This window comes from Symphalangus syndactylus, chromosome 6 (genome assembly GCF_028878055.3).
Source record: "Symphalangus syndactylus isolate Jambi chromosome 6, NHGRI_mSymSyn1-v2.1_pri, whole genome shotgun sequence".
Lineage (NCBI taxonomy): Eukaryota > Metazoa > Chordata > Mammalia > Primates > Hylobatidae > Symphalangus > Symphalangus syndactylus.
In genome coordinates this window covers 78,703,068-78,728,226 of record NC_072428.2, presented here as the reverse complement: position 1 = coordinate 78,728,226, position 25,159 = coordinate 78,703,068, and the positions used below count along the sequence as shown (strand labels likewise).

Below are 25,159 nucleotides of genomic sequence, written 5' to 3'. Positions count from 1 at the left end.
CAGTTTTCCAAGTGCCATGTACTTAAGAGGGTGTCCTTTCTGCATTGTGTGTTCTTGGCATTTTTGTTGAAATTTTAGTTGGTTATAATGTCTGTTGCTTTTGATTCTGAGGTACAAAATTATAATTTTAGAGAACTTTTCTGTAGTTTCCCTAGGTAGACTTTCATCACGTAAAACAGGTTACTCTAAACCTACCACATATAAAGTGAGTGTTTTAATAGTGTGAAGCACCATATAATAATCATGACTGCAATTACTATTATGATTTCTATTAGCAAAGACCAACTCCCATATTTCTCCTATTTATAAAAGTAAAGGGCATTTTCCAAATAATTATCTGCTTTCTCCCCCCACATATCAAATCGCATTAAAATCAAACGTAATAGAATGACAGTTTCACAGAGGTAGAAGGGCACCATGGCACTGTGTTAACCATGCCCAAGTCTTTAACCATTTCAGTTAATGTTTAAGGCCTGGCACAAACTTGATGCTGCAATTCCCAAAGCACTTTGAGAACATAGGGTAAACCAATTTAAAAAGAGACTAATGATCTCTTAATTTTCCTTTATGAATACTTATGAAATTTCTAGTACTATGTGAATTCTGACAACTTGCAGACTATGTCAACATAAAATTTCCTTCAATTCCTCAGAGGCAAGTGAATCCAGAGATGACATTTCGAAAACAGTTCAAATGTCAAACAGGAGTTTAAACAAAAGCAATTAGGAGAATTTCTGCCATCGTTCAATTTCCGAAAGGTACAAGAATCTTTTGCTACAAAAATGAGTTGAGAAATCCCTGCTCAGTATCAGTGATGCATATTATTCAAAGCATGTATTCATTTATTCATTCATTCTTTCATTCTGTATTACCTTAGAGCATCTGTTGAGTATAAAGTACACACGTGCTTCCATCCTTGGAATAGATAATAATTTTCTTATTCTTCATTGCACCCTGGTACACATCACAGTGCCTAGCACACAGTAGGTGTTCAATAAATAACACTGAATGTTGAGTGAATGAATGAATGAGTGAGTAAGTAAAAGAGTAAGAAGTACTGTTTTCTCTATTTGGGTTATTTTATTTTCTTGTAATATAATTGCCAATATATTTCTTATACTATGGATGGCCTAAAATAACAACAGAACAGTTGGCTTTGCTTCCTCTTTGTACTTCCTTTTCCTGTACTTTGAATATTAGAAACTATAAAAATGCACCAGAAGAAAACTAGAAATCATTGCATAGAGAATCCACTCACTTTCCTTTAGCTGGTAGTGGTCTCTGTAGATTGTGAAAAACGTAGTTCTGTAATTATATGGAAAGTTAGCAACTGGGATCTGTGTCAAAAACAAACAAACAAAAAAAAAAAAACCATGCCATAGTTCACTTTAGGACACAAGGCACAAGGGCACCAAGCATGAACACTACCTTGAAGGTATATGAACAACTTGAAGACACAGAAATTACTGAAATCCAAAAGATCTGTCATGGTCAACAGTGAAACATTAGTAATTTGTAAGATTTATCCAACAGGAGTCTCATGAAAAGAAGCCTCACTTACTTTCTTACCTTCTATGATTAATTTCCAAAAAAGTAGGCTTTTAAAATAGCTTGTTTACAACAATCTTCCTTTAATAAAAGTGGGCCAGAATGGTGTGGTCCCACCTGGTGTTTATACAGAGATGGCCACTTCACCAGTGCAATCAATCCAGGAGAGGAGCCTCTGATCCTGGAAATAAATGCAGCAAAGCTTGGCTACTGACATGGAGGTACTTTCACTCTATGGGAGGAGTCTTCAAGGTTACCCTTCAGAGCCTAGTGATTCTCAGCCTACTTACTATTCTAATACCTTATTTATGGGATGGCTCTGCAGATGAGAAGCAGCAAATTAGAAGGTAGAGCCCTGGAAGAAAGAGGCATCCTGAGAACAGAAGTGTATGCTGGCAAGCTGAGCTCAAGGGAGGAGACCCAAATAGTACTGCACTAGATATCCTAGACAATAATGAACAATCCAAGTGAAAACCTTGTATGCATGATGGGCTACATGATTTGCAGGGCCCAGCGCAAAATAAAAATGTCAAACCCTTTGTTCAAAAATTGTAAAGAATTTCCAGACAGTGACAGAAGGACACCAAGCATGTGGCCCTTCTAAGCACAGGGCCCTATGCGATGACATAGATGGCAGGCCCATGAAGCCAGCCCTGATTTTATCACTTTGTTCAAAAGATTATGTTTGAAAACTGAAAGACACATTAATACACTTTAAAAAGTGGTCCAGAAATATAATCTTTTTTGTGTGTTTCACATGCCACTCAAAATGTTAAACATCAATTATCTGGAATAACCCTGGGCACAGATAATTCTTCTGACTTTGGAAATAATAGATATGACTAAAATTCCAAGAGGCAACTTAAATAACAAGTTCAAAATTCACATTTACACACAGGTTTTTCTTTTACTGTAAGGTGCTTTTGTCTTGTAAACAGCCTGTTTGTTCTTTAGGCCTGAGAAGTTTCCTGTTTTTTGTGTTCCTCCCACACCTATGTACACAATCCCAAATCCGTAAAGGCTTATTAAATCAGAGTGGGATGAAAGCACAAAATAATTTAAGTCATTTACTAGCTATTACAACCCAGCAAAAGATTGATAGAGTTCTACTGAAAACATCTCTAATATTTCTAAACATATACAGGCAAATATAAATCCACCAACTATATTTGATTAAGTATAAAAGTGAGAATTTGGAGATTGATTATCTGAGTCCACTTTAAACTGAAAGTCATTTCATTGGGCACTAAAAATACTTAAATATGAAAATTATAGAAATATGTCTAAATCTAGTTTCCTAATAAAACATTCTAATAAATATCCCCATTTCCTGGGCATGAATATCATTTCTTCAGAAGAATGCATTTCTCACTATGACAGAAAACAATTTAACTCAGTAAAAAATGAACAATTTAGTATGTACATAGTCAAGATGAAGTATGTCTTTATAAAATAGGAAATTTTACAAAGAAGAGAAATTTACTTAAGTGGTGGGAGGTAAAATTGGATTTATCTTGGTTAACAGACAAAATTGGAATTGTCTTGGACGTATCTCCAAAGGCCACACATTTAAAAATGGTCATTGGCAAAGGCTGAGCATTTTCTGACTTTAATAGTCTGTTTCTAATGTGATGGATTTATTTTACATCTCCTCACTCATGTTCTCAGAGGCTTTCCTTCCTGAAACAACCAATAAATATTATAACCATTCATTATTGCCAGAAAAAAAGGTCCCATAAGAACCTTAATATTATTTACTTAATCTCTTCATTTTAAAGCAGTGTGGCAGTAGCAATAAATGTCAGTGCATGGCGAAATCATTCTGAACTGTGAGGTCTTAAAGGGGTAAGGTCCTTGTTTTATTCGTCCTTGTACACCCTGTGCCTAGCTTTGTACCTGGTTTATAGCAGGCACTCACAAAACATGAATATGTAGTATATATCAGAGACTTTCAAGGCATTTAATCAGATTGATTATTCATCGATTTTCAAGAAAAGATTCTTTATAAGCAATGCATTTAATAATAGCTATAACAGTTAACATTTATTGAGCACTTTGTATGTGCAAGGCTAAGCTAAGTGCTTTATAAAATACAGTAGCACGCCTAATTTCCTCAGCATCTCAGTTAGTATACCCATTTTCTTGATGGGGAACCTGAGCTACACGAAGTTAAGAAACTTGGCTATTGCCACATGGGTAGTATGTGAATGAAATAGGCTTCCAACTGAGAGGATTCCATCCTTCTTTTGGGTGTACTGGTGAATTTCACAGGGTAAAATTCTGAGAAAACAGGTGTTTATCTTGCAGATCTTGTTCAACAGGTTAAAGATAAGCAGAATTGTCTAAAATAGAATAATACACTTAATGGAATTGTTGGCAATTTTTATAGAACACTATAGATAAAATTTAAACCAGCAAATATCCATCTAAGAACTATTAATAAAGACAGACAGGGCTTAATTCACATACATGCTGGAGATCATGACATTTTAGATTTTGATCCACAAAATTTCACAAATGAAAGATAAAAAGTGATGGCCAACATCCAAATAGCATAGATGAAAACTCCCAGCAATAACACGACTTACAAAGACAAATGTCTTTCCCTGATCTCTCCCCTACTTACCAAATCTAAAGGCTTCCTTCTTCCAGTCTTTAACAAAATTGTGCAGCAACTGACATTAGGGAATAGTTCTTCTTTCCTGAGCCTCTCTCCTGACTGGGGATCCAGTTAGAGTCTGTTAAGATATTTTTGCTTAAATAAAGAGAAATCTATTTCAAACGTTGACAGCAAAATTACGTATTATTATTACAAGGGTATATTAGGGAATTTAAATGCAAGGAGCATAGCTGAGTTACAGTAACGCCTATCAGAGTTTGTCTGTTGTCTTTCTGTCTGTCTGTCAGTTGCTTCATGCACATAGGCACCCTACAGTTCTCAGGTTTATAACTCCACAATTCCACCACAGCCAGAAATTATCTCTGAATCCCAATAACAAATTCCTGGAAGAGAGAATCCTGGAACTAGTGTCTACCCCAATCTAATTGGCTGAGACAAGGAGGGAAAGACTGGGGGTCAGTACACACAGGAAAGGAGGCTGCTAAGGGGTATACAGATATCACCAGAGTTATTTACAGCAAGATATCTTCTCTATGAGGTTTCAAACCTGCTGCTCCTTTTCACTACACCCTCGAGATTGCCTTCTCCTCTCATGTTCAGCTCTTCTCCAAGTCACCAAGACCTGATTAACTGCATTTCTATCATCTCTCCCATCATCTCCTTTTTCCCTTCACTTCAATGCCACTCTCATATATAGACTCAAAGACTGTCAGAGATAGAGATGGTCTCAGGGCCCTCAATGGCAAATAAACGTCATTTCCCAAAACCAGCTCCCGCTCAGTGTGGGCAAGTATGAAAGGCCATTATAATCGATTAATGATGTCTGCGTGGGAGTAGGAAATGCTGTAGCAGTATGCACAGCAGGTATTGATGGTTTTATTGTTGCTCAAACTCTTTGATTTATAAGTGAGGATTCTGTGGCCTATAGAAATGAAGTAAACTTGTCCACTGTTAATAATAGTGATAGGGTCTGGACTAAAATCTGGATAAGCCATGACTACCAGTGCACTTTCCCAGGTGTCATATAATTTTACTCTTGGGAAGTTGAAATATTGAAGACAAGGAGAGAGGTTTCCAGGAGTTTGAGAGAGGGTCCCTTGTTTAGCTCTGTCACAGTCCACTTATCAGGCACAACTTAATTTACAGAACCACATATATAGAAATCAACAGATGGTCACAATCTTACAAGATGAAATGTAATTAACCCAGGTAAAGTGTTGTTCATAATTTGAAAACACGAACTGCCTAAGGCCTTAATCATACAATGTAGACGTTGAATTAGCTAAAACAAACTCTGTCCATGTGCAGATAATATTGAATATTTACTGAGAGTATACTACATGCAAAATACCCTTTAAAATAATTTACATCTCTTAACTCATGTAATGTTAATAGCAAGCCAGTTCATTAGTTGCTATAATTATTCACTTTCACAGAGTAAACTGAAGCTCAGAGAAGTTACTTGCCCAACATCACATGGCCAAGAAGCTGGGATCAAAATGCAAAGACATTTGATTCTCGTGTCCAAGCTCATGATTACTACTCCATCTAGTTTCTTTCCCTCTCAAGGTTATTATGAAGCCTAACTATGACTATGTACAGCAAAGTAGAAAGCAAATGTGTCTTTCTACTACAGAGCAACAGGACTGCTATCAATAACTCAACATGTGTTGGTTTTATAATTTTATTGTTAAAGTTTCATATGCTTTCCCAGAATAATCTACCTCAATATTAATAAAGTTTATGGATTTTTAAAACACTTATACACTTTCATAAGAATGTCAAGAAGCTAAGAACAAAATCATTCAAAGATGACAAAAAAGGACAAGATCAGAATATAAAGTGGTAACAATACTAAAACTGGACTTTAAGTTCTCACAATCAATGGATAAACTACTCTTCAAACTATAGAAACTATTCAGATAGCAACTTCAATGATTTTTTAAAAAAAGTGCTTTCAGAAAATTGCTTTAAAAGACTGAGAAATGACAAAATGAATGAAACTGATGAGATCCTGATTTATGAAGCATACTGAATGCCAGTCAATATTAACTTCTATGTGACCTCATGGCCTTCTGTAAAAACACTCCTGTAAGAAATGATGGTGTTATCCATGGGTTATCTTTCAGAAGTCTTGAAATGACTATAGTAATGCAATGACTTAGAAATGATGAGAGACTTAGAAGTCTCTCATGCAACTTCTACCCTTTTAGAACAACCCAGATAGTTAAATTCAACTAGATCATAAGTACTACAACATAAACAACAAACAAAAAAAACTATCTAGCTAAAACCATGCTTGAGTGGTTCAAAAACTGCTAAAGTTCTTACCATTTTGTCTAGTGAAAAGAGTACTGCACTAGGAGTCAGTGGTCCTTGATTCTGCCATGGGGTCTTCCTCCCTCCTTTAGGAGAACCTCACCCTTCACAGCTATTCTCTGAATTGCACTCATATTAGCTTCCTAGGGCTGCTGTAACCAAGCACTGCAAACTGAGAAGCTTAAAAGAACAGATATTTATTCTCATAGAGTTCTGAAGGCTGAAAGTTCACAATCAGGTTGTTGGCAGATCCATGGTCCCTATCAGGACCCTAGGGGAGCATCCTTCCCTGTTTTTTCCTAGCTTCTGGTGGGTTCTGGCAATCCTTGGAATTCCTTGGCTTGTGGCACCATCATTCCAATCTCTGCTTCTAACTCCAGTCTCTGCTTCCATCTTCTCATGGCTGTTGCTGGGGCCTCCAACACAATAACCTCAAATACAGCACCTTGGCATACTGAGTATTTTAAGCTAAAGGAAACTGAGAAAACTACAGAAGCATAAAGATATCTCTGACCTTACCCTCGTATCTCTTTTAAAGACCCTCATGTGACAGGTGTCCTGCCTTATACCTAGAGGGAAGGAATGTTACACAAAGAGGCCAAGAGGAATCTACACAAAGAGGCCTGGCTACATTTCCCCAGTTTATTACCATTAGGATATATGCTCTTAGTCCAAGCATACTTCTACACAACTGTCCATTTTTCATCAAACCTAAACATAAAAACAACACAGTTTTCTCTTGGCTTTGGGTTTTCATTTCTGAAGACTCCTCTGTCTTATGTGGCTTCAGTTAAATACATTTGTATGTTTTTCTCTTGTTAGCCTGCCTTTGTTACAGGCACTTCAGGCATGAATCTTGTGTTAGGTGAGGAAAATGTTACTTTTTCTCTGCACGTTTTCTTCCTTCTGGGTCTGCGTCTCTGTGTCCAAATTTCTCTCTATTTATGAGGACACCAGTCACTGAATTAGGGCCCACACTCATCCAATATGAACTTATTTTAACTTGATAACATCTACAAAGACCTTCCTTACCAAATAAGGTCACATTCACAAGTATGGACTGGGAGTTGTGTATCTTTTTGGGGAACAATTCAACCCCTAACACACCTATAAAACAAAGAATGTGTGCTCAATCATCTGAAAGACTTCCCCACAAACTTCTAGGATCATTAATGTATTTATTTAGTTTGCTCATGTTTTTCAAATTCAATAGCATTTATTTTTAGCATTAAGTCCATCAATCAGACCAATCCTAGCTCTGCACTGACCAGCTGGGTGACCCTGGTCAAACCACTTTTGTGCCCAGGGCCCAGAGTATTTTTTTTTCCCCAGGACTGTGGTGATTGCTGAATGAGCTAATACATGAATATGTTGGCATGGCTCGAGACAGTGAGTAGACCTGTGCTCTGGGTTAAGGCTCCTGTTTCCATCATCCCTTCATACTTGAGAGACAAGGGACACACGGCCCAGCAGAATCTAGGAGTCTCCCTAACAATGGCATCCAAGAATGGAGAGAGGCGGGCAGTGGTTTCAATTAAAATTCACTGTTTCCCGCAGAACAGAAGAAAGTAATAAAGCAATGTAGTAAATTACTGCTGTGGAAATAATGCCCAGATAGAAGAAATAAAAGATAAATTTAGGACCTTAATCAATCCTTTTTTTTAAACACATAAATACATAAGGGGGAGGATTGCTTGAAGCCAGGAGTTCAATAATAGCCTGGGCAACAGAGTGAGACCCCATTCTAAAATAATAATAATAATAACTGGGTACGGTGGTACATACCTGTAGTCCCAGCTACTTGGGAGGCTAAGAGAATTGCCTGAGTCCAGGAGTTTGAAGCTGTAGTAAGCTATGATCATGCTACTGCACTCCAGCCTGGGCAACAGTGGGAAACTCTGTCTCTTAAAAAACAGATAGTGGTCTGGGACACTGGTCTAAGTCCCTATGCATCTGCAGTTCCCTGGGGCTTGTAAATGGGCACTGCATACTTAATATGGATGCCAACACCTCAAAGAGCCTTAATCTAGACACATGACTGCAGAATCCCTATCTGAGGTCACAAGGATTTTTCTTCCCCCCTTTTCATCCAGGATTCATCTAATGTGGATTGTTTCATTCCAATGATGAAACAATCCACATATTGATCCATCAGAAGGCTGGCATTAAGCAGGAACAGGATTTGGAGCTGCTTAAGCATTTTAAGGGAAGAAACTCTGAAACTCTCAAATTAATCCCTTCATGCTGTTTTCTGGAGAAGGCTGTTCAAAATGGGCTCTGATGAGAATTTTGTTACCAGCCAAATCCTCTCCAAATATTAAGAGTTGAGAAAATGATAACTTAATTCACATGTATTCTGTTTGAAGTTTTGTTATTATTATTATTTTTTCTCTAATGGATTCTATTTCAAGTATTCATAGAGCCTTTAAAATACAAAGAACCTGGAGTCAGAGGGAAGTGAGAGGCAGCTTTGGATTTCTTCTCTTTTAAATTTTTAAAAACTTGTAACAAAAGGCAGGTTAACAATAGAAAAACATACAAATGTATTTAACTGAAGTTACATATGACAGAAGATTCTTCAGAAATGAAAACCCAAAGCCAAGGGAAAACTGTGTATTTTTGTTTAGGTTTGATGAAGAATGGTCAGTTGTGTAGAAGTATGACTGGACAAAGAGGGTATGTCCTAATGGTAATAAACTGGGAGAAACTTAGCAAGGCCTCTTTGTGTAACATTCCTTCCCTCTAGGTATTTCATTTTATTATTAATAATATTTATGTGTACATATATATACACATACATACACACATATTACATATAATAGTTATATGCCATCACATCTCAATAGTCAGTTATTCATTTTGCACAGGGTGCTTTGCTTGGGGCCATATGGAATGGGGTTCTGTAAAGTATTCCACATTAGTGCAATGGTTCTCAATGGGGGCAGTTCCTCCCATCCCTAGAATGTATGATAGTGTCTGGTGATATCTTGGTTGTCACAACTGAAGCAAGGGGTGACCTTGGCATCTAGCAGAGGCCAGGGATACTGCTGAACATCTTATATAATATACAAAACAGCTCCCCACGACGAAGAATTATCTGACCCAAAACATCCACAGTATTGAGGGTGAGAAACTCTGAAGTTGGTACTTACATTCACAATAAGCATATGAAAAAAAAATGAAGCTACATGAAGGCAGAGCGAGTCCACACTCTGGACTTAATTTCCAACAGCAGCTACACAGTGCAGCTGAGCCCCAGAGGAAGGCTGGTCATCTGGGAATACCACACCCATCGCTACCCTTTCTCAGTGGGTTAGCAGGACATGAAGCAGCATGGAACACAGAGCAACACAATTATTCTCCCAGAATGAACTGTAGTTCCAGGAAGTACCTCTGAGCTGCCTCTGCCCAGGACAAGATCCCAGCCAGGGCAAGAGCATCATTTTTCTTATGCTATATAATACAGCACGCTCTCCCATGCCTGATGGCCCACCCTGACCCAGCCCTCCACATCCTTGGAACCCCATGACCCCCACCCTCAACCCACAGTTGTGAGCTGATCAAGTGGGGAACTGCACAACTTCCCTGGGGACATAATGACTATGCAGAAAAGTTCCCTTTGTCCTTGTTCATGTGGAGCACATTCACGTGGATGCAAAGGTCACTGCTGAATTTAAATAACCCCCATGATAAATCTGCATGAGCCCGATTTGTTCTACTGGACTTGTTGGATTAAATGAACACAATTTAATGTTCTATAGGACAAGGGCTCCTTTCATGGCTGAAAGAAGGAGCAAGGGTGATTTACAGTTTCATACATACTCATTCGCTACATTATCTGCCTTGTGCCTGTAGTTATGAATATCAACTCATCATCCGGTGGCCATTTCTACCCGTTCAGGAGAATTTAGCTTTTCATTAGGAGGGGCTCTGCCATCCGGAAAGAAACAATAAAAAACAACAACAGATTTCCGCAGTGTTCGCTGAAAAACAAGCACCAATATTTGGACCCTTGTACCTCACCTTTTTCTTTTCCTTAAATCCCTATATTTGTAAATAAAGTAAGGTTTCCTCCTCTTTTCCTAGAAAAGGTGGTTTTCTAAGCAGATTACCACCACACAGAACTGTGCATGAACACAAGGCTTAACTTACCTAGGATACCAAATTATTTTTGAACATCCGTATCTTATGAACTAACACTTTTTTATAATGATATATTAAAATAAAATAATGTTTGTTGATTCATTAAAGTAGGTCTGAACTCCACTTAATAACAAATTCTGCTTGATTCCACCTATTTGGAAATCATACAAGTGTATCCAAACATTATATGACCCAGGTTTTTTATTAACTACAAGTCTTAGGAATCCATGTGATATTTTGCTCACGGATAGTTAGGGACAGGATTTTCATTTTTCTCCACTTGATTAAAGAGAAAGTATAAGCAAGGATATGGGAGTTGATTTTGGGAGTGGGTGGCTGAATTAACTCTCAAACCCCAGCCCCATAAGATGTTGCGGTAACTCATAAAGTTTGCTATCTTGTCCTCAGGTGTCTCTGGGTACCTTGTTACCTCCCGCTTTTGTTTCATATGGAACCTTGCTAATCAGGCTCTCAGGAGAGCAATATCAGCATCACCTAGAAACTTGTTAGAAATGCAAATAATCAAGCTCTGGCCTAAGACTCTATAGTCTAGCAAGCTCACCAGGTAATAATTTTCAGGTTGAAGTGTGGTCTGGATTTCTCTCCATTACCCCCTCTCTTATTCACTATGTTGTATACCATATACCAAAAGGCAAGCTGATGTTATATGCAGCTGATTAAAAAACTAAAGACATCCAATATTTTAATAAGCTATTTCCTCCAATTTTAATAGAGAAAGGAAATGTCTATCCTGGGAGTAATCAATAGTTAAAGGTAGAATTTGAGGTATTCTTACAGCACATACACTTTTGAAGAGGATTTCTTCCTCCTCAGTCACCTAAAGTGGGGGTAGCTAGTCTACCTACATATAAACTATGTTTTACTCAGGTTTATTTCAAGATGCTCACAGAAAGCAAAAGAAAGCTGAACTTCACCTCTACTCAAATACAAGTGGAGATGCCAGTGAACGGAGCATGAGTCAAAGGGAGACAGAGCAACTGCAGAAAGAAACTTAGAAATTCCATGCCCTGGACGGTGACCCATTGAAAGATCTGGATTAAGCAAAAATCACTTTCACAGGCAGACTCGCAATGCAGCATATGCGAATCCTGGATCTATGTTTTACAGATACAAAAGAAAGAATGAAGGGGTCTCTTTTATGTATGTGTTTTTCCCTTTAAAATAATTCCTTTAAGAAGTAGGTCTCTCAGAAGGAAGATTGGAAAAAACAAACAAAACAAAACAAAACAAAAAAAACAAGGCCCTTTAAAATTTAACTATTATCAAACTCCAAAACAGAAGAAAAGAGATGTACGTATTTGCTACTTCTAATATCTTACCACATTCCTGACATTTATGACTTTTAAAATTCGCTTTCTAAAGGACAAAAAACCAAACACCGCATGTTCTCACTCATAGGTGGGAATTGAACAATGAGAACTTATGGACACAGGAAGGGGAACATCACGCTCCGGGGACTGTTGTGGGGTGGGGGGAGGGGGGAGGGACAGCATTAGGAGATACACCTAATGCTAAATGACGAGTTAATGGGTGCAGGAAATCAACATGGCACATGGATACATATGTAACAAACCTGCACATTGTGCACATGTACCCTAAAACCCTAAAGTATAATAAAAAAAAATAAAATAAAATTCGCTTTCTAATAATATCATGCCTCGCAAGCTATCTGGTAAGCTTCACTTGTTTATATTCCCTGTATAGTTGTCTGGCCCCTCTCTCTGCAGGTCAGCCCATTCTTCAGGCCCCCTTCAGGTCTGCAAAGATCCCTTGTTACTCAGCTCTGCTCTGACATGTTACACTGTTCATAGCTTATAATCCACAGAGCTCCACTGTTTTTTTGTTTTGTTTTGTTTTTGTTTTAAATAAGCTGCCTTAAATGATCGCCTTATATCATACGTATGATGGTTCTGTTTTTCCTATGAGACTAAATTCCCTGAGTGCAGAAAGTATCTTCCAATGTATTTCTGTTATGTCTCCCACCTGCTGACACCTGGGGTCTAGATCAACAGTACATCATTCACTTTATAAAACTGAGTTGAAGATTTCAGTGCTACCTAGCAATTGCTAAGGCAAGACATAGCTGCCTTTCAGAAATGTCTTCCTCAAGACAGTGGGGTCCAGAAGCAGTGTGCCTGTAGCTTACACAGACCTTTTTTCTAGTGGGAAATATGGGATGATGATGATGATCGTAATAGTTAACATTTATTGAGCTCTCTACTAAACACTGGCATGTCAGCCCTGTACTATGTGGTTTCCATGGTGTAAACATGACTAAAATAAACCTTCCAAAGCCCTAGAAGAAATTTCCACCCCTGCTCCCCAATTCAGCCTGGCTGACCAATGAGGGCCACCCTGGACTCCCTCAAAAGAACTGGAGGCCGGGCGCGGTGACTCACGCCTGTAATCCAGCACTTTGGGAGGCTGAGGTGGGCGGATCACGAGGTCAGGAGATCGAGACCATCCTGGCTAACGTGGTGAAACCCCGTCTCTACTAAAAATACAAAAAGTTAGCCGGGTGTGGTGGCAGGTGCCTGTAGTCCCAGCTACTCGGGAGGCTGAGGCAGGAGAATGGCGTGAACTCAGGAGGCGGAGCTTGCAGTGAGCCGAGATCGTGCCACTGCACTCCAACCTGGGCAACTGAGCGAACTAGAAGGAAGCAACATTCCTGCTCACCCAAAGAGGCAAGTGAACACCAGCCTGCTGGTGTCTCCACCTCAGACACGGAGGTAGGCTAATTTGATTGAATTTAACTGCTTGGCCTGGAATTAAGCAAGAGTTCTCTGTACCGGCCAGAAAAAACCACACAGCATTACAGCTTTTGTTTTCCTTAAGCCACAGGAATTACTAAAGAAAGTCCACAGACTACTGATTCTATGTGATTCTAGATGTGGTAGAAAAAAACCCATATTTGTGTAGAGAACAGATGTTCAATAAAGAAATCTCTCTCCATTTTGGGGTTGGGAACATCTGTTATCTGCTACAAGCTGTATATCATAAGTCTTGGCATTATTTGCGTTGGTGTTAATCATTTTAATCTTTATTATGTAGCACATTGCCAAAACAAAACCAAATTCTAAAAATTCCAACTGTATGGCAGAGGAGGAAATGAAAGCTTAGTTTACTAGAGTCAACATCCATTTGAGAAAAAATCTAAAGCATAAATCTTTCCTAAATATACTGGTTAGTATGCCTCTGTCTATGTATCTATGTATCTGTCTATCTATCTATCTACACACTGGTTAGCTACACATCCAGCTTCATTACTGAAAAATGTTATATTGATGTAACTATTTCAGACAAATGACTTTAGAGAGTCAGGAAGAAATGCCAAAAATTAAGACTTCTATTAGAGAGTTCCTTGAGCTGGCTGAAGGCTGCCCTCTAGGCAGCATGATACTTAGAGCAACACTATTAACAAGAATTTCACCAGACTTGGAGTTCTGTGACTCTCATTAGAAATAGGCATAACATGACTCTTACAGAGCTTTGTAGTTTACCAACAGCCTTCAAACACATCATGATGACATTCAGACTTTATGAGCAACCCTTGCAGAGTAAGCAAGGTCATTCTCATTTTCCAGATAAGTGAGGTCCAAAGAGATTAAATGACTGTAACTACAGTAAAGTAGTTAGAATGGGGTATCAGCTTTTTTTGTGGGATTTCAATGCACCAGGCACTGTGCAAAGGATTTCTGGTGAGGACTCCTATATTCCTTGCAACTATTTTTACTAAAAGCTACATTTAAGAGAGGTTCAATAATTTCCCCAAGGTCATGAAGCTGGTAAGTTCACGAAGCTGGTAAAAACTGTGCAATACAGTCTGTTTCTCCCGCTGTGTTCTATGGTGTTTCCTAGTTAGAAAGCACAGATCAAGCATTTGAAACTCAGGACTTCTAACCCCAAATGTGACTTCCTCCATGAAGCCCTCCCTGACCATCACTCCCACCAACCCTATATTGAGTGACGCTCCCCTGCTGGAATCATTTATATCTTTCATTATATCAGAAGTATTTGTTAAGTTCATATAAGTTTGGGTCCTTAAAGGCTGGGACCATATCTTAAGTTTATAACCCTCTTTATTAGATCTTACTTGACAATTAATAGGTACAATAAATGGTTGGTGATTGAATAAATGGATAAAAAGCAGTATTTTCTTATCATGTGTCTGGAAACTACAAGGTATGCTATATATTTCTTTAGACAATTAGATCAGTTGGACAAAAATGTCATTCCTGGCAAAAATGCTTTTTAAAAATCTATGGCAAGAAGAGAGAAATTATGAACATGCTTAAGGATCTTATTAGCAACATAGGCCAAATAGTGATAAAATAGGGCTTTCTGAAAAATTATGTTCAAACTTTTAAAAGTTGTATAAATAAAAGCTTTAGTTACATGAATGAGCATGTTCTTCTCTGAACTTCACATCCAACCCAAATTCTTCCCTCTTCCCTGTGACAGTTATTCTTTCTATTCACTCCTAAATAAAGGAAGAGAACAGTGAAAACTTCCCTTTTGCAGCTTTTTATTAACTTCTTTAAAAAAAAAAGGGTGCTGGGCCTACCATTAATGACTCAAGTAGCAATGGGATCGAGATGGAAGAAGCAGAATCTGACTGAGGTATTTCAGACTCCACTGGGTTGTGAAATGTGAAGATATCTGTGGCCTCAACTTTTTTACTGTGACATTGTTTGTTTTAGTTTTTGTTCTCTCTCTCCCTTCACCCCAACCCTCACTCTTAAATTTGCAAAGTGATTGAATTCATTTCTCCGTGGCTATGTTCTAAGGAGCTCTTTGCCATACCAAAAAGTAAATCAGGAGGGCTTCCCAGGAAAGTTGGAGGCCTGTTCCTCAGATGCATGGAGAATTTTATCCACTTAATGGGGCTCTCAAAGGTTGGGCCAAGGCTCCAAATCTGAGTCCTCTCCTGCAAGTACAAGCAGGCCTCAACAGATACTGATAGTTAGTACTCTCTTTGTCTTACAATAAAATACAGGTCAAATCCCGATTCAACACTGTTAGAATGCAAAAGTCTGCTTAACAAAATGATTGATCCACTCATAATTAGAGAAAATCAATAATTTTTTTTCTTAAACCCTGACATTCTCTTTCATTATATTAATGGGAATCTGACATTTATAAAATACTTGAGGTCAGCTACTTGTTTCTGTTTAACAAACATAGGCAGGAGAAACAACTATCAACTAGATTAGTAGTTCATTAGGAGAGCTGAGTTTGTTCACACCAACAAATCTCAACTGAGCCTAACTTTTTGACCAATATCAACTCACTTGCCCAGGGTGAAATTAAATTATTCTAAATTTCAATGAATTAAAACCCCATCCATCACAACTCTCACCGTTTTACTCCTTTGTTCAGACCTAAAAGACGCAAATCACAAGAAAGCAATGAACCTCTCAGATCTGCAAAGAACTTTTCCAATGTACATACCTGTCTCAGAATGCATTCAGCCAAATGCACACCTGTTACTGATCCTTAGGCCTTTCTTATCCTTACTCAACCAATTAAGTTTTCATTACAATCTCTAATAACGTTTTGAGCAAAAGACCAGAAAATTGAAGTTATACATATTTTATGTAAAAATTGAGACACTGGAAGTTCTTTTAAACATGGATGCTTCCTTGATGGGTAGTACAGGAATCGCAAAAACATCTGGAGTTTAAGGTGAAGGCTTTAAGGAGATCAGCAAGGGGGAAGTGTCTAGAGGTAGAGGCATCACAGAGCCAGCTTGCTCATAGAATCCAGCAGAGGCCAGGTTACTCTTTTTCAAGAAAGAGAAGGAAGCAGCTGGCTCTCTGAGTGGCCTGGGAACCACATTTTATTATTATGAGTAAAGCAAATCTAATGCCTTCTGTGAAAACCTCTGATTTTGATTAGATCACTCCCACTCAGTGTCAAGTAAAATTGAAACATACCAAATAGACAGAAGTGGCACTCACCTTTTCAGAAACTATTCTCAGAAAGGAAGATGCTATTCTTTAGAAAACAAAGTAAATGAGTACAGCAAGTGTCAGGCTGACGAATTTAAAAGCTGGACTACAAACTAAAAAGAAGTCATATAAGCATTCCCTTACCTGTTTTGATATTTGATATTCGTAATACTGACAAATTTAAAAGCTGGACTACAAACTAAAAAGAAGTCATATAAGCATTCCCTTACCTGTTTTGATATTGATGGCAAAAAAATTCTGAGGATTTCCACTTGTAATCCTGTATGTCAGTTTTTCATTGGAACTGGAGTCAGGATCTTCAGCCTGGATCTGAATGACAGATACGTCCTTTGGAGAGTTTTCCATGACAACAGGATAATATATAGGTTCTGAGGTCAGCGGGGCATTGTCGTTCACATCTTCAACTTCAATGTAGACCTCAATGGTGGAGTAGAGTGGAACAACGCCCCTGTCTGTGGCATACACTGTTAGCCAGTATGACCCCGTTGTCTCCCGATCAAGAATGTCTGCGGCAGTGATGACCCCTGAGAGAAAAAAGAGAAAGTGTGACTGTCACAGAGAAAGGGAAGACATTAAATAAATAATCTCAAATTCCAAAGGACTACACTAAATAATCTTGGCATATGAAAAACACCCAAATCCATAACATAAGGTTAAATTAAGATGTCACTCTTTACATAAGAAAATGATTTTCAGCAGTACCATATTAAATAGTTCTTCTACTGTTTATAGAGTATAATTACATTCACAAATACTTTATTTGAATTTTGGAGATAGATATCTTTCAAACAAACCTGCGCTCAGATGCACACACACAGAAGAGATGATATAGGGGAATGAGAAGAGGTTGTGCCAGGGGTCAAAGCACTTCCCATGTTTCATGGGAAATCAGTGTAGTATCAGGTCAATATCTCCATTTGACCTGATATTGAATTGACTTCTTATGTAATGAAAAGCTCTCCTAGGGTAAATTATTTTATTTATTCATTTACAGAAAGAAGAAAAACCTTTCAAACATTCTTTTTTTTGCCTGTTAGATGGAAAATATTTTGCCTGCAAAGATATAACCCTCCTTCTTACTCTTTCCCTGAAAATCAAATGTCACAGCTATTCCAACATAATCAGAGAAGAGGTCATATCAACACATGTTCTGAATGAGTTCCATCTCCCTTAAGAACTCTACAGAGGGCCCTAATAAACTCTGAGCCACTTTGAGAGATGCTCATGGACAATCATTTTAAATTAGGAGTACAAAATGCCCAATCTTTCCCATTTCATGGTTGAAACAAGTGCCAACCAGGAAATCAGATGTCTGCCTAAAAAGCCAGAGAAAACACAGTGCTCTTGTCTATCTTTACAACCCTTACCCAATCACCAGGCTACAGAAACTCACCAAAGGGACAGGATCCTGAGCCCATCGTGATGGGAAAACTCTGGGCTCAGTGTATAAAAACTGTAAAAGTAGTCAGGAGGCTCATAGAAAGCGTGAAATTCATGTAAATCCTTATACTATAAAAGACATTGTGAAAAGAGTCAAGAAACAGTTCTCCAGTTCTGCCCTGAATTCTCTATCCTCTGTATTCCTGTTAAACTTTTGTCTAAATTAGGCATATAACTTAGCCTATAGACCCTGCATAAGCAAACTGCCAAGTACAGCAACTGGGAGAGAGGAGGGCATCTGTCCAGAAACAGTTAGGCTGGAATACTCAAAATTTCCTCAAACTCAAGACAGATAAAATATTTTAAGGGTGATAACTTGATTGATGGTGAAATTTCAGCTGCAACGTTATTCACCCAAGAACTCTGCATAGTGGTAGGCCATGGGACAAAAGTTAATCTTAAATATTCTCAGTGGAAATATGTAAAACAATGGGTTCCTGTAGAATATGGCTGATATCTGGTAGTTAGAAAAGAAATGCCAATCTGTCATTAGAGGGATAGGTACTAGACAATAGAATAGGAAGAAAATGAGAAGTAAAAGCAACAACAACAACAATAATAACTATTATAAACACAGTGATATGTGTTCATTGATTGAATGAATAAAGATAGCTTTATAAACTGTGTTGACATTGCTATCTATAAGACCACCAGGTTGACTAAATAGTGGAATGGAGAACTTTATTGGCAGCCAATATCAGTTTGCAAACTGGGAAGAGATGTTGTCCAGTGTGTGCCGAAAGTGCTCTCTTTTCCAAGAGGGGAAAGGCCAGGTTGGTTTTATGCCTCACAGGGCCCATGGCACACAATGCAGTCATATATATTCAGCAGATTTGGGAGAAACATCATACGTATTTATGAGAAGAGCTGACCATATTCGCAGAGGGAAAACATACATGCAACATACATTCTATGTTCACTTTGGGGCAGGATTTTAGCATTAAAATGAGGTGGAATTTGGCTCTTTACATCAAAAGATGAACTATAGAACACAAAGACAGTTTGTGCACAAGCTTCATAAGCCGGCTGATACTGGCTTAGGTCTGCAGTAGCTTATCAGAAAGGAATGTTTGTGAGACAAATCCTCTGTCCAACCAGAGTTTTAGTGGTCTGGGTTGTAAATCAAAGTTAGGACAATTTGCCTGGTAGCTCTTATTGTTAGAGAGTCTAGTCGGAGAGTGGTTTTTCCTGTAGGAATTTAGAAATCTGCCATGCCAGCTGGGCCCTGAACCGTCAACCCAGAGGCTACTCTGTTTTTTAACCTTCAGATTCATCTTAGTTGATAAAGGACCATCTATTTTGGTCTCTCAGACAGAGTCAATTGTCAACATGACATTAAGGACCAGAGAAGGAGGACTCTGAGGGTTGGATACCTGGCCAGGTGTGAGCACATCTGCGAGTACAGGACACCAGCACATCACAGACACCATGGACAGTTTTGTGGAACTCTCATAGCAGTCAGTGCCACGAGCTGCCACCCAGGTAGGCTGGAGCTCTGCAAGTCAGAGAACAGACAAGTGACAGGGAACTAAGCAGTCTCTGGGATGGAAACTAAGAGTAGAAAGTTGTGAGCTGGGGTGAGGGATACAGGTCAGGAAAAAAATGTTCTGCAATCTCCGCAAGGCACCTCTTCACTGCCATGAGACCTGTCCATTCAGTTTACAGGCATCCACTGGACCCTGTGCTGCCATTGGAGGAACACAGATAATGAGAGGGTCTCTGTCCTCAAAAGACTCCCAGTCCTTTGGAGAACACAGATCTTTATTAAGGAGATCTGTACTGAGGGGATAAATGCATAGCCAACAGCCAGAAGGGCTAATCTGGTTTAGACCGAAATACTAGGAAGAGCAAAGACTCTAGAACCAGAAGGGGATGGGATGCAGGGGAAATAGCATTTACTGAGGATCCATAATGTGCTTGAGACCTGTAATTCAAATTCCCTATAATATAAACTTTATAATTATCTCTTAAAGATAAGGACACCATGTTGGTAACTTGCCCAAGGCTCCACAGCTAAATGTAGAAGAACCCTAGACTGTCTGCCTTGAATAACCCAGTTTCAAATCCGGTATCCTTTACTTTCTACCCAATTGACCATAGAGAAGATGTTCAACCCAAGCGAATCCAGTTTTCATACCCATCTCTGTGTTGTGGTAATCATTAAATGTACACCAAGAGTTTGGCAAAATGCGTGTGGCATAGTACATGCTGAGTATGTGTTAAATCTATGTGAACCAAAAGCAATACCATAGGCGTTCTAAATGGTAATCACACCTTAAAGCAGGGGATAATCTTGAAAGGTGAGAAGTTGGGGATGAATTGTCATGCTAGATGTTTTTTCTTCTCTGGTCATGTGCCATTCTCACAGTCTTTGTGATTTTCCCATCACATAATTTTTTTGTGTGTGAAAGTATCTGGCCTTTTGGGGGAACGTCAAAGTAAGGTCACTAAAAAGAGAACATAATTCAATAAGCAATAAAATCAAGGACGTTTTTCAGTTTTATTTGTCACCTTCCCTGACTACCTGCTATGCCTACATTTCCACGTATGTGTGTGTACACGCACACACACACACACACCAAAGCACTTACATATAGAGATTTGCAGTCACAAAATTGCTTTGCAATTCCTGGAAGTCACTAAATTATTTTCTTCCATTTGTCAAACAGGAAGACGGTATATCGCAGCCTTTGGACATTAAAGGATTTTGAGAAGTCCTTAGATGAAATGCATTCACCAATACAAATTAAAATACAAGGGTGGGATTTTACCTTATTTTACTCTTAATGAAGGATCAGACATTTTCCTTAAAAATTAGAATTCTCTCCTGTTAAAATAAAAGATGTCTATGGCTATATTTACCAAGTAACTAGAAATGTGAATGAGTATCTTGGAACACAATGTTCAGATGTCAGTTTTATGATCCAAAAATTTGAGGACAAATTTTAAAAGGACTGAGTCTGAAATGTGTTAGTTACTGAGTTTCATCCAAGGCTCAATATTAATCATATTAACACCACTGATGTCCAGTGATAGCATTTCTTCATACCTATCCTCTTATAGCTAATGATGGTCAACATAGTCACAACTAAGAATGTAAATCCACATTACCTCTTTTATCAGTCAAAAACTCACTTTTAAGATTGACCAAGGAATGCCAAAATCACATCTTGAGGGCCCTTAACATTGTGACAACCGCAATGCATTCTTTATTGGTTTGTATTAAAATTGAGGTATCTGGAATACAATAACCTATCCATGTCTAAAGCAAACAATTGGTAAGTTTTCATTTTCATGAAACCATCACCACAATCAAAACAACAAACATATCCACGATCCTCCAAAGTAGCCTCTTTCTCATTTTCAATCCCTTGCTCCCAACTCTTTCTACCCACAGGTAACCACAGATTACCTTTCTGTCATTATAAATAACTTGTATTTTCTAGAACTTTATAGAACCTAAATAATATAGTATATACTGTTTTTCTGTTTTCTTTCACTCACAATAATTATTTTGAGATTGAGCCATGTTATTTTGTGTATAACAATAGTTAATTCCTTTTCATTTCTTAGTAACATTCCATTGTGTAGGGTATACCATTATTTTTTTAACCATTGACCTACTGGTGAATATTTGAGGTGCTTTCAGTTTTTAACCGTTACAAATAAAGCTGCTAAGAACATGCATCTAAAAGTTTTATATGGAAGAATACTTCCATTACTCTTGAGTAATAACTTAGGGGTAGAATGACTATATCACAGGAGAGGTGTATATTTGCACCGCTTCACATTCCCACTGGCAGTGAATGTGGAGGGTTCCAGTTGCTCCACATCCCCACTTGTGGCTGACTTGGCATGGTCAGTGTCTCAAATGTAGATATTCTAATGGGTATACAATGGTATCTCATTGAAGTTTTCATTTGCATCCTCCTTATGATGTTAAGCATCTTTAAAAGTGCTTATTTTTCACCTGAATATCTTCTCTAAGATAAAGAAGTTATCATAGGTTAAGTGTTCAAGTGTTTTGCCTATTTTTAAATTTGGGTTGTTTGTTTTCTTGAGTTTCAAGAGTTCTTTATATATTCTGGATAACAGTCTTTATCAGATAAGCGATTTGCTAACTTCCCCCCCGCCCCCAGTCTGTGGCTTATCTTTTCACTCTTATAATAGTAATGTTTGAAGGTAAAAATCTTATATTTTCATATCCAATTTATCAATTTTTCTTTTATAGGTCATGTTTTGGTATTGTATCTTAGAAATCCTTGCCTAATCCAAAGTCACAAAAATTTTGTCCTGTGTTTTCTTCTGGTCTAATAGTCTTAGGTGTTGTATTTACATCTATGATCCATTTTGAGTTTTCTTTATGGTGAAAGGTATAGATCTAAGTTCATTTTTTGTATGTAGATGTTCATTGTTCCAGCCGCATGTGTTGGAAAGACTCTTCTTTTTCCACTGAACTGCCTTTGCACCTGTGTCAAAAATCAATTGCTACATGTATGGGTCTATTTCTGGACTCTCCATTCTGTCCCATTAATCTATTTGACTACCTTTATGCCAATATCACATTGTCTTGATTAATGTAGCTTTATAAATCTTGAAATCAGGAAGTGTAAGTCTTCCAACTTTGCCCATTTCACAATTGTTTAGGCTAACCCAGGTGATTTGCATTTCTATATAAATTATAGAATCATCTTTAAAATCCATAAGACACTTAGGAAACCCACTAGGATTTTGATTGGGATTAGATTTAACCTATAAATTAATTTGGTAAGAACTGGCATCTTGACAGCTTTGAGTCTATTGATCCATAAAAATGGTATTTATCTTTACGTATTTGTCTTCTTTCATTTCTCTAAGGAATGCTTTATAATTTCGGTATACAGAGCTTACATATCTTTTGTCAAATTTATCCCTAAATATTTCATGTTTTTGATATATTATAAAATGCATTATTTTTATTTTAATGTCAATTGTTTAATTTTAGTATATAAGTTACAGTTGATTTTTGTATATTAATCTTGTATCCTACAACATTGTTAAACTCACTTATTAGTTCTAACCAATTTTTTTTTTTTTATTGTTATACTTTAAGTTCTGGGATACATGTGCAAAACGTGCAGGTTTGTTACATAGGTATACATGTGCCATGGTGATTTGCTGCACCCATTAATCTGTCATCTACATTAGGTATTTCACCTAATGCTATCCCTCCTTTAGCCCCCCACTCCTTGACAGGCCCTGGTGTGTGATATTATCCTCCCTGTGTCCATGTGTTCTCATTGTTCAATTCTCACTTATGAGTGAGAACATGCAGTGTCTGGTTTTCTGTTCTGTGTTAGTTTGCTGAGAACAATGGTTTCCAGCTTCATCCTGTCCCTGCAAAAGACAGGAACTCATCCTTTTTTATGGCTGCATAGTATTCCATGGTATATATGTGTCACAGTTTCTTTATCCAGTCTATCATTGATGGGCATTTGGGTTGGTTACAAATCTTTGCTATTGTGAATAGTGCTGCAGTAAACATACATGTGCATGAGTCTTTATAGCAGAATGATTTATAATCCTTTGGGTATATAAACAGTAATGGGATTGCTGGGTAAAATGGTATGTCTAGTAAATTTCTTGGTAATATTTCTAGCATTATTTGGCTCACTGGATCTAGATCCTTGAGGAATCACCACACTGTCTTCCACAATGGTTGAACTAATTTACACTCCCACCAACAGTGTAAAAGCATTCCTATTTCTCCATATCCTCTCCAGCAACTGTTATTTCCTGACTTTTTAATCATTGCCATTCTAACTGGTGTGAGACTGTATCTCATTGTGGTTTTAATTTGCATTTCTCTAATGACCAGTGATGATGAGCTTGTTTTCATGTTTGTTTGCTGTATAAATGTCTTCTTTTGAGAAGTGTCTGTTCATATCCTTTGCCCACTTTTTGATGGGGTTGTTTTTTTTCTTGTAAATTTAAGTTCCTTGTAGATTCTGGATATTAGCTCTTTGTCAGATGGATAGATGGCAAAAAGTTTCTCCCATTCTACAGGTTGCCTGTTCACTCTGATGACAGTTTCTTTTGCTGTGCAGAAGCTCTTTAGTTTAATTAGATCCCATTTGTCAATTTTGGCTTTTGTTGCCATTGTTTTTGGTGTTTTTAGTCATGAAGTCTTTGCCCATGCCTATGTCCTGAATGGTATTGCCTAGGTTTTCTTCTAAGGTTTTTATGGTTTTAGGTCTTACATTTAAATCTTTAATCCATCTTGAGTTAATTTTTGTACAAGATGTAAGGAAGGGGTCCAGTTTCAGTTTTCTGCATATGGCTAGCCAGTTTTCCCAACACCATTTATTACATAGGGAATCCATGACTTGTTTTTGTCAGGTTTATCAAAGATCAGATGGTTGTAGATGTGTGGTTATTTCTGGGGCCTCTGTTCTGTCCTTTTGGTCTATATATTTGTTTTAGTATCAGTACCATGCTGTTTTGGTTACTGTTGCCTTGTAGTATAGTTTGAAGTCAGGTAGCATGATGCCTCCAGCTTTGTTCTTTTTGCTTAGGGTTGTCTTGGCTATATGGGCTCTTTTTTGGTTCCATATGAAATTTAAAGCAGTTTTTTCCAGTTCTTTGAAGAAAGTCAATGGTAGCTTGATGGGGATAGCATTGAATCTATAAATTTCTTTGGGCAGTATGGCCATTTTCACAATATTTATTCTTCCTATCCATGAGCATGGAATGTTTTTCCATTTGTTTGTATCCTCTCTTATTTCCTTGGGCAGTGGTGTGTAGTTCTCCTTGAAGAGGGCCTTCACATCCCTTGTAAGTTGGGTACTTTATTCTGTTTGTAGCAATTGTGAATGAAAGTTCACTCATGATTTGGCTCTCTGTTTGTCTATTATTGGTGTATGGGAATGCTTGTTATTTTTGTCCATTGGCTTTGTATCCTGAGACTTTGCTGAAGTTGCTTATCAGCTTAAGGAGATTTGGGGCTGAGACGACGGGGTTTTCTAAATATACAATCATGTCATTTGCAAACAGAGACAATTTGACTTCCTCTCTTCCTATTTGAATATCCTTTACTTCTTTCTTTTGCCTGATTGTT

General features: G+C 37.9%; 1 protein-coding gene across 1 annotated transcript in view; it reads right to left on the bottom strand.

Annotated features, from left to right (window-relative positions):
* The window catches only part of FAT3 (FAT atypical cadherin 3), a 575,495-nt gene that overhangs the window by 360,172 nt on the left and 190,164 nt on the right, over positions 1-25,159 (bottom strand). The window contains exon 3 of the mRNA XM_055283247.2: positions 16,833-17,147. Coding sequence (XP_055139222.1) covers positions 16,833-17,147 — 315 coding nt within the window. The remainder of the gene's footprint in view (positions 1-16,832; positions 17,148-25,159) is intronic.